Source organism: Coturnix japonica, chromosome 20, assembly GCF_001577835.2.
Source record: "Coturnix japonica isolate 7356 chromosome 20, Coturnix japonica 2.1, whole genome shotgun sequence".
NCBI lineage: Eukaryota > Metazoa > Chordata > Aves > Galliformes > Phasianidae > Coturnix > Coturnix japonica.
Window position 1 is genome coordinate 6,820,159 of NC_029535.1, and position 11,043 is coordinate 6,831,201.

The 11,043-nt window shown below is 44.0% G+C and overlaps 1 protein-coding gene across 1 annotated transcript in view; it reads left to right on the forward strand.

Moving 5' to 3' along the window:
* CDH4 (cadherin 4) overlaps positions 1-10,835 on the forward strand; it is a 408,741-nt gene extending 397,906 nt beyond the window's left edge. Inside the window, exons 12-16 of the mRNA XM_015881672.1 lie at positions 2,695-2,928; positions 3,704-3,937; positions 7,206-7,345; positions 8,426-8,590; positions 10,154-10,835. Of these exons, the coding sequence (XP_015737158.1) occupies positions 2,695-2,928; positions 3,704-3,937; positions 7,206-7,345; positions 8,426-8,590; positions 10,154-10,360 (980 nt within the window). The 3' untranslated portion in view covers positions 10,361-10,835. The remainder of the gene's footprint in view (positions 1-2,694; positions 2,929-3,703; positions 3,938-7,205; positions 7,346-8,425; positions 8,591-10,153) is intronic.
* The last annotated feature ends 208 nt before the right edge of the window (positions 10,836-11,043 follow it).

An 11,043-nucleotide genomic window follows, 5' to 3' on the forward strand; every position in this document is an offset into this window, starting at 1 on the left:
GTGCTGGGTGCTCACACCAAACCTGAGCTACTCTTAAGTAACAGAATTCAGTTTGGACTTGGTGTATTGTTTAGACACGGTGGGTGCTCTCAGGATGGTTTCTGTGTTAGCCCTTAGGCTGAACAGTGCCACGTCTGTCTTAAGTAGATATGGTGATGCTTGCAGGGCTATATAAAACTTGCTTACTGTGGGTTTTCCAATTTCACTTCAGTCATTGCATCTTGGGTCACAGGAACAAGGCAGACTTGAAGAGTTTGAATGCTAAGCAGAAGTACCACACAGCCAATTTTGCCCCTGCTTTGTGCCATCAGTGGTAGGGCCACCTGCACTGATACATCTGAAGCTTCCCCTCTATGAAGCATCCAGGGCAGAGAAATCCAGAACAGCACAAGGACCTCTGGGAGCATTTATCTGCAAAATTCCCAGGGCAAAATGGATCAAACGAGCTGTCTAAGGCTATGTGCAAAAGCAGTGGTACAGCTTGAACCCATCAAACTAATCCTCTCCATCTGACCTTGCAAATCCAGGGCACTTAGTACAACATGATCTGAAGTTAACCCCTTTCCTTGGCTTTGGCACTGATGCGTCAGAACCTCCACATCCATCATTCAGAAACTCAGAAAGTGAGGACCTAGATAAATCTCTGTATTCTGAAAAATTAATCTATCACTGGTATATTGCAGATGTTAAAATGCACATAAAGCAACACCTTATTTAAAATTCTGTCTAGAGTGCTTAGGATAACATCAAAAGTTTCATCTAGACTAATAGACTCTTCATATTTCCCCCAGCTTCTCTGGTTTCATGTGCTCATCAAAGAAAGGCTCTGGGTTGGGGTTTTTTGGTGAGGATTTCTCTTTCTTTCTTTCTTGAAGCAACAGCATCTTGTTTCCTTAATTTCTTTTTGCTATTTTCAATATATTATAAAGAAGTAGTTTAGCCAAATACTCCTTGGAATACAGCAGTTTAATGTAGATGCAAGAGTTGCACATTCCCCTCTTTTTTTTTAATACTCTTATTGCTGTTCCAGTCTTAACTTCAGGCAATGGATCCATTTCTCCACTGAAGTGTGTTCTGTTCTAGTTTACATCTCCTGGGCACAAAGTGTGAGGAGCCTTTGTAGTGCATCAGAACCTTCTCTCTCCACATAGGACAGCTGAAATTATATGAAATGTTGCATGGTTTGCAATACTCGGATATGAAAATTTCAATTTCCGTTTCTCCTGAGTTTACCACTAAACTGAACTCAGGTGCACAGAGAACCAAAAATAAAAGGAACCTGGGCACAGTAACACCCCCACACCATGCAAAACTGCATTTGCACGTGAAGTGATTGCAGAGTATTTCAGCTGCATGCAAGGCAGTGTCCCTCAGGACAGCTGGTTTGCATTCAGCCTACCTCAGAAGTTGTGGAGGAGCTTAGACCCTTCATTTATCCCAGCAAATAGGTAACATGAAAACAGTGCAATCACTTTGCTTGGTCCCAGAATTCTGTTTTCATGTTCAGTGCTGGTATCCTGATGAGCTGTCTGTCTCTCCAGAAGCTTTAAAGGCCGATCAAAGACATTGTTTTAAAGGGAGGCCTACCCAGTGCCTTCAAGATGAAAGGGTGAGATCAGTCATTGAAGAACTTACGTGGGAGTCATGAAAGAAGGATTTCCAAGGCTCCTCCAGAGTTTAAGGTTCCCTTACAGGAAAAAGAAGCAGAAATGGGAAAGAATGTAGACAGGAAAGCCCATAGATGCAGAAACAACACCTGAAAGGCTAGTGAAGGGAAGGTTTGTGTAGCTTTGTATCCAGAATGTAAAGAATTGCTGAAGCAAAGCTACCTGAGAAGGGAAGCCTGAGCAGAGCTGTTGGATGTGTGCATGGGGGTAGAAATTAGAAATACCACACTATTTCTGGAGAAGCTGGTCACTGCTAGGCAGGGTATCGCTTTGTGTAGCTGGGCCACAGTCAGGCATACCTGGCTCATCATCAGCAAGAGGCTGGAGGACCAAGGCTGTTGCTGTGCTGTGCCACCCCTGGTGGCTGGGACAAGTGGTCCTCCAGGCCTGAAGAACTGTACACGGGGACATACTGTTGCTGCCATGGATTAGGAGCAGCCCCTCACATTTGGTGATGATTGGCTCTCACTGTAGGCTTTGAACAGGGACCCTTCGCTAAAGCTTGGACTGGCTGTGGAATGGGTTATAGAGTTGGGCTTTCTTTGGAGCACTGTAATAGTCTGCAAATCTACAAACTGGCTAGAAAGTGCTACTGCAAATGCTAGCCGAAGTATTACTCTATTTGTTTATGTTTTCCTTCCATGCCCTTTTCTTCCTCCTTTTAGCTGTCTTTTCAGATGGTTTTTCTTCTTCAAAACAGCAGTTACCAGAATTTGCACTAACAGCCTGGCATCACCTCCTTGTATTTTTAGCATTTGACTAAAGACATTGCTGTAGGCTACAAATCTGCAGAGCTGAACCTCCACGTTCTGCAGGAGTGAAAAACAGCACCATTATGAGGCTTGGGGAAGTTTTAATAATGCCTCTTAAAGCAAGGGACCGTGAATGTGCAGTATGTCCCTGATAAGGTCCAAGGAGGGAGGGAGAAAATCCTGGTTTATTGAAATTGGTAGGCAGAGTGGGGATGGTTCACTGTATCGTATCTTCTGCTTCCCAAGTGATGGGCATCAGTTCTTGTTCTGCTCAGGTATACCCCCAGCCAGCGGCACTGGCACTCTGCAGATCTACCTAATCGACATCAACGATAATGCTCCTGAGCTGCTGCCAAAGGAAGCACAGATCTGTGAAAAGCCGAACCTGAATGTCATCAATATAACAGCCGCAGATGCTGACATCGATCCAAACGTTGGGCCCTTTGTCTTCGAGCTGCCAAGTGTGCCATCTGCGGTGAGGAAGAACTGGACCATAACACGACTGAATGGTAAATGGGGCAGGCAATCCTAAGGACATTTGGACTCTGATTCACTAATGAGGCCACATGCAGTTTCGAACTTCCAAACTTTCTGACTTTTTTATCTGATTTTTATTTTTTAAAGCACATTATGGCTGATATTATAGACAAGATAGTTAATCAGAAATGATTTGTATCAGACCTGCAGCATAACTCTAAGAGCCTTGGCACTTGGCTTTTTTTGATGCAGTTCATAATTATGAACGGTTATCAGTACTGAACAGAGTATAAATCATCCATAATGGCCAAGGGGAAAAGAGCTATTATCAGTCTTCCTTATGTTCCAGTGTAATTGTCATAAGCCACAATCAGGATCAATGTTCATTTCTCTGACCATAATTGCATAAAGGCAGCCTTTTAATTTACCATAGAACCAGGAGGGCTAGGTAAGTGTGAAGATTACCAGTATGTGAAAGGTTTTTATATTGCAGCATACAACCACAATTGGCCCTAATTGCTCCTCTGATTAGTAGTAGTTTCAGCAGAGGATTGAAAACATGGAGCCCAAAAGCTGGTTTTGCCTTCAGAGCTGGTCCCTAACACTGAGTGGCCTGTGCCCGTGTGATTTGAGGCTCGACCCCACCACCATGGTACCCAATGGGAGGGAACTTGAGAAGGATTGACACAACTGAGTAAGTCGTGGATGGGGTTTAGGCTTCCCAAATCCCCCAAGGAGGGTGGGCATGGCTTTGTGAGCCATGGCTGTCCATGTCTGCCACACATCTGTCTGCCTTGGTTGCTCCAGGTGATTATGCCCAGCTTAGTTTACGGATCATGTACCTGGAAGCCGGTGTGTACGATGTGCCAATCATTGTGACGGACTCAGGAAACCCCCCCTTGTACAACACGTCCATCATCAAAGTGAAGGTGTGCCCGTGTGACGAGAACGGTGACTGCACCACCATTGGGGCGGTGGCTGCTGCAGGACTGGGCACGGGAGCCATCATCGCCATCCTGATCTGCATCATTATCTTACTAAGTGAGTACCGCAGGGGTGACACCACCGAGGGATATCACATTTCCCACCAAGCTCTCGTTTGTCCCATTAAATGCTTTATTTCCTAATGAGCCATACAAGCTCTGTGCAAAGGACTGAGCCGTGAGCTTTGGGCTGTGGGTGGTGACTGGCATGTGTGCATTCAAATCTCCTTTACTGCAATGTCAGCAGGGCAAGCATGGGCTGCACACTTCAGACATTCCTTTTTAAGGCTTCCAGTAGCTTTACAAATACTCATTACATCTGACAACATCCTGTAGGTTGGGAGTATGATCTGATTCTCCATGTTTGGCAAAAAAGGAGTTGGATAGCTTGTCTCAAATCCTATAGCAGAGTGCTCCACAGCTCTGGGGTCACTGCCTGTCTCTGTCTGGCTGCGGATGTACTGGTTCCCAGTTCCAGATACACTGGTTATGTCTGGCCCCTGCCAGAGCCAGTACACAGCTGTGATCTTCCAGTTCTTTAATCCAAAGAGAAAAAAGCAGTGGTAGTTAATCTCATTGCTTGTAAAATTGCAATGGACTGGAGAAGCAAGGTCAGTTTTGAGTGTTTGCAAAGGAAGAATCTCTACTTTGCGGGGGGCACTTGGGCTGGGGGTGATGTAAGATAACACAGAGACACATCCATCTCAATTGCCCGGCAATGCCATTAGTCCCGGATTTTCATGAGCATTGCCAATAACCATGTGTGCACACATTTTAAAATAAAAATGATATCATTATAACTTCAAGCAGGAGTTGGCACAGTAGGGATAGATAAAAATGAGTGCTGAAATGAACAATGAGGTAAATATTCATCAAGAAACACAGGATGAAACCATGGGGCTCCCATTAAAGCTAATGGGAATTGCGGTGCTAAATCACATTTAATTTTTACCCCCAATGTGTTTAAACAGAGAACAGACAGAGCAACGTATGCTACAAATGTCACCTAATGCAGTTATGACATGGTACATTAAGAGAGTGGGTCATCTTTGGGCAAATATCCACCCTCCTGGGCCAGCAGTGGAATATGCAGCAATGTAATTGATTTGCCCTGTCAGTTTGGAGAGGGAGCAGCAAAGCCATTGGCTGTGCCATCCCCATTCCTCATGCAGAGCATCCAAGCAGGTACAAACATCTCCACACACAGCTACGATGTGCCCATTCTGACCTTCTTTGGGTGTGTGGTCCCAGCAGTGAAATGTTTGATGCTGTCCCCTTCACTACACACATCGGCTGTGATTGCAAGCACCTGTGGGCTTCACCACCCCATGACAGACTGGTTCCTGATGCTGAGTTCATAGAGGATGGGGACACAGGAAGAGTCTGCACCACAGGTCCCCGAGGTGATAAAACACACAACTTCCTTCTGCTGCTCTCATTTAAAACCAGTGCTAAAATACGACTCAAAGAGTTGAAAATCTTATTGACTGAAATTAACATCAGCTGAAGGACATTTGATTCGAGAGATTCTTCTTTTCATTTTCAGATACATTATCCCTTTTTAAATTACGGGTTTTATTACAAAAGCTTATTTTTCCATTCATTGTAATTCTAATTGACTTTTTTTTAATCATTGAGAGCTGCAAAGCACTGCATCAGTGATGAGAAATGTAATTTGCAACGAGCGGAGTTTTTCGGCTACCTCCTTCTGGTGTTTTGCCTCCTTTGTATCTATTTTATATCGTGACCTCTGAACAAGAGCCCGCAAAAAGGCAGATGGATGTTTTTGTGTGTGCTCTGTTTGTCCATTTTAGAGTCAGAGGGTCAAAGTTTGATGGCTTGAAAAGAAAGAAGCAGTGAGGGGACAGGTCTGAGGGTGCTCAGGTGAAGGAAGTTTCTGTCTTTACCTTTGCTCAAAGGGTTTTTCTTCTTCCTAATACCTGATGTATTAGCTGCACAAATAACACAGTTAGGAGAAGAGCAAGGCAATAAAAAATCGTGAAGAGTGAAGACAATAGATTTCAAGAAAAACTACATGCAGAGTGAAAATGGGTCTAACAGCAGTAATAGCGCTTCCCATTTCTACAGAGTGAATAAAAGGAAGGAGAGTGCACTACATCCGCTATTGACACTTTGAAGGTCTTGGGTTTTTTTCCAAGCTTTCTGTAAAGGTGTTAATGGTACAGGTTTTTTTCCACAAGTGCATGAAAAAGTAGCATTAAAAAAAAAAAAAAAAAAAGGAAAAAAAAAACCCAAAACACTGGTAACCATTATAATATTGTCTTTGTGGACTAGGCAGGTATCTTGTTGTGAGAGACTTGAAAAGGAAAGACGAGAAAAGGACTTCAATAGTCTGCTAAACAGCTGAGGTTTTATATTGCAGATAAGAGTTACATTTTCTTCCCTTTTCATTTTTCTCTCTTGAATAGATGCAGGATAAGCACTATCTGAAAACAATTCTGTTAGCTAGCAGGAAAGGATGGCAGCCAATTGGCACACAATGGCAGTAATTAGCTGTCCATCCTCTTTTGCTCACTTCACTGAATTCCTGTTGGGTATAAACACCACCGTGCTGAGAGGGAAAGCACACATCCTCTTGACCCATCTCTCTCTGCAGTGGAGCTGCCAGCTGGGCTGCCCACCCCAACCCCTGTGGTCTGCACTGCAAAGGGAAGGAAAGCCATGCAGAACACGAGTTGGTGGGAGGCACTGGCTGTTTGTTCTCCTTCACAACGAAAGCTTGGGATCGTCCATCCTACTTGGGTTTGCTTTCTGTTGTCTGCATGGCTGAGGTCAGCCCAGGTGAGGTGGATCTGTGCCACATGTTCCCACCTCCACTGTCCATTCATCCCTGCCTTTGGCATGTGCTGAATGCACAAGCTAACATCCCATCTGATGTGATTTCAGAAGTTTAGAAAACTTAATTCGCTTAGCAAAGAAGAATTTGAATGAGCCCAAATTGGATTACATGACCTATTATATTTTATTCCTCTTACTAACAGCCAGTGAAGTTTCTCCCACAAACTCACTGTGGTCTGAAGTCTACATTGTAAGTCACACCATATGCAATTCATTCAACATTTGCTCAGCACATGCTGATATGTGCAGAGGATTCTTGCACTGGAGATGATTTGAAACATTAGCCTCTACCATCAGTGTAAGCTTTGTCTTTGTAAAATGGAACTACTGCTCTAGTAGTAGTAGGCATTGAGTTCCTCTCCATGTGGTTGCATGAAGCAGGACAGGCTCTGGGTGCAGGTGAGGGGCGAGGAGGTGCCAATACCCTGCCATGCAGCACTGCTCACCCGGCCCCTCTGCTCTTGCAGCCATGGTGCTGCTGTTTGTGGTGTGGATGAAGCGCCGGGAGAAGGAGCGGCACACCAAGCAGCTTCTCATTGACCCCGAGGATGACGTGAGGGACAACATCCTGAAGTACGACGAGGAGGGCGGTGGAGAAGAAGATCAGGTGAGAGGAGCCAAGAGCAGCAATCTATCAAAAACAGCAGAATCTCCATCCCTTGCAGTCCTGTACTCCTTGTTGTGGGTTGTGTTCCTGCTCGTTTATACCCAGGCAGCTTTATTGGCTTCCTTGTTTTGGGACACTGTTTGATCCCCACCTAATGGAAGCGAAGGGCCTGTGATAAGTTGCTCAAGCAAACAATATGACTGCACCACTTAACAGGGATCGGGTCAGGGACTTTGCCCAAAACTTGCAAAGTTCTTACTCAGCAAAAAAAAACACCCCTCACAAGTAACATTTCTTTTCTCTCATCACTGACAAGTTATTTATAAATATTGCTCCTGGAGACTCAGTCATCCCCATCTGAGCACAAGAATAGTTTTACCAGCAGAACAAAGTACTGTTATAAACATCCAAACTAGCTGAGTATCTGGTTTCAGGCAACTGCACTGTGGGCTTAAATATTTCAGAAAGGAATCGTTAAAAATAACAGCAGAGGAAGAGCAGCAAAACACCATTACCTCCATGAATACATTTTTAATGAAATATTACCTGGTTCTTATTCCTTGAAAGAAACCTACTCTGCTGGGATTTTTCACAAGCAGAAAGAACATAATTACTTTAAAAGACCTACATGCATAAATGCAGCGCATATTTTAATGTTTTTACTTCTGTACAAATGTAATTGGAATAACATGTCAACCAAGGCTCTGTCTTCCCATTATATTCTGAATTTCACCCAAAAGTAATGCATGCATCTATCCATATGCAAACCAAAGCTGATTTTTTATCCCAAAGATTTTGAGACTGTGTTAAATATTCAAAAAGTATTTAAATATTTGATTTAACTTATGTTTTAAGATACACTCTTAGGCAGTCAATTTAATGAGCTACTCAGAAGTTAGGTTTGCCTGTAATTTAGAGAGAGAGAGATGCCACATACCCAGGGATGAGATCTGGCGTTGAACGTCAGCTGAGAAAGGATTAAACCCTTCAGCTTCATTGTATGTTCCTGCGATGTCAGGAGAGTAACTGATCTGAAGGAAAAGCCCTTGGTTTCACTTCGTGCCTTTCCGTTTGTCACAGGATTACGACTTAAGCCAGCTCCAGCAGCCAGAGACCATGGATCACGTGCTGAACAAGGCACCTGGAGTCCGAAGGGTGGATGAGAGACCGATTGGTGCTGAACCACAGTATCCTATAAGACCAGTAATCCCCCATCCTGGGGATATTGGTGACTTCATAAATGAGGTATCTTCTTCAGGGTGTCCTGTATCACATATTAAAAGCTTAAGCAGCCTGCACCAGCTGTGCATTGCTATCCTGGCTCTATTAATGAGCAAGTGATGCTATTCCTCACATGAAGTGCCTAATTAGAACCAGGGGAAGGATTCCCATGAGCAAAGGAAGCAGGAGTTGGCCTAAGAAAGATGCCGTGGGTACAGAAAGCCAAAGTACAAACAAAAAGCCCAGGATTTCTTGTCTGTGGATATCAAAAATGCCTTGCTTCTCAGCACTCAGGAAGGCATTGCAGCAGGGAAGTGTCACCATCCCTGGTGGTGATCAAGAAATTTGGAGATGTGGCACTGAGGGATTTGGTTTCGTGGGCACGGTGGGATGGGGTGGGGCTGAACTTGATGGTCTTTTCCAACCTTAATGATTCTGTGACCTGATCCTGCCCTGTTTCATTGCTCTGAGTGATGTAGTTGCTGTCAGTATAAACATTGGCTGGATGTTCTCTCACAATGTGGCCAGGGAGACAAATGCTTTGCCTAACATCAGAGCACCATTTGTGGCTTCTGAACTTGCAATTAACCAGTTGGACCAGTTTGCATCTTCTAGTGAGCTTCATATTGCTCAGGCCTCAAAGAGTTTGCAGAGCACATTCATCTCTGACCAGATCTTCCTTTATTTTATGTTAGATTATTGCTCCTTTACCTACTGGTACAAACATCTATTCATTTAGCATTTCTCATCTCATTTTTTAGTTTTAAAATGAGCGATTGACTGGTTACAAGCCAATCAATGCATTATTTCCCCTGAGACAAAAAAAAACACCATTCTTTCCATGAATCAAAAGAAATAAATGTTAGAGCGATTTAGTTCTGTTATTATATCAATTTCCTGCTGTGTTTTGTCTCCTTCTCATCTTTAAAATTCTCTCTTTTTTTGCTCCTTCCTGTCCTTCACACTCACATTCACACACATTTGTGCACAGGAAGGTTCTCTCTTGTATACGAGGGAACTGAGTTGAAGAAGAGGAGGCTCAGAGGAGACTTCATCCCTCTCTACAGCTCCTGCAAGGAGGTTGGGGTGAGGTGGGGCTCAGCCTCTGCTGGCAGGTTACAGTGATAGGACAAGAGGTGACGGCCTTAAGTTGTGCCATGGGACGGTCAGGTTGGATGTTAAGAAACATTTCTTCTCTGAAAGAGTAGTCAGGGACTGGCACTGGCTGCCCAGGGAGTGGTGGGGTCACTGTCCTTGTAGGTGTTCAAGAAAAGGGGATTTGGCAGTGAGGAACGTGGTCTGGAGCAGTCACAGGCATGGGTTGATTATTGGACCAGATAATCTCAGTGGTCTTTCCTACCTTCATGATTCTGTGACCTCATGCCCTGGTTGTTTGTGCAGTGGGACACACTGCATCTCCCCACTCTGAGCCCAGAGAACTCTATTCCACTCTACATTTCTTGGTGCTAGGCAGCAGGAAAGCAATCCGTTGTGTTATGACCACAAGCCCTTAGCTTTGCACCCACACCTCCTTCCACCCTTCCCCATTGCTATGGCAGACACTGACACATCCCTGTACCTCTCCAGGGCCTGCGTGCAGCAGACAACGACCCCACAGCCCCCCCATACGACTCACTGCTGGTCTTTGACTACGAGGGCAGCGGCTCCACCGCTGGCTCTGTCAGTTCCCTCAACTCCTCCAGTTCCGGGGACCAGGACTACGACTACCTGAACGACTGGGGGCCGCGCTTCAAGAAGCTGGCAGACATGTATGGAGGAGGAGAGGAGGATTGAACTGACCTCACTTATTTAAAAAGAAGAAAAAAAAACAACAAAACAAATAGAAGAAGGAGAAGAAGAAAACAAAAACAAAAACAAACAATTAAAAACAAACCCACAGACAACATTAACGGGAAGAGCCGATGCAGAAGCAAGAACTGTACAGATGTGGCAGCTTTTTTAATTAATATCCCCTGCTGACTGTATCGTTATTTTTAGTGGTGATTTAGGAGGTTTCTTTTATTATTTTTTTCCCTTTTCTTTCCTTTTCAGTTTCTCTTTTTCGTTAGGATATTGAGCTGTCTCGCATGAACACTTGTCTCTGCTGCAGGTTTTTGGTTTTGGTTCTGGTTTTTGTTTTTAATGTCAGCTGGGATATTGCTCGTTTATCTGCTTTATGACTAAAGAGAGTGAAAGGCACTCTGTCTTAACTTGAATTTCTTAGAACAGAAGCACTGTTTTTAAAATATATATATATATTTGAAAGTGCCTTTTGGTGCATGTATCAGATTCCCTTCAATCTCAGGAGTGATGAAAACAAACACACAACCATCCTGGGCAGCACTCCCTGTGACCCTAAGCCAGTTCTAGCTGGGAAGGAGTTAACAAAAAGGAACTGTGGAGATTTATTGTTTCTTTTCTTTTTTGCCTTTTTTTGTTGTTGTTGTTATTTGTTTGTTTGTTTGTTTTTAGGGGGT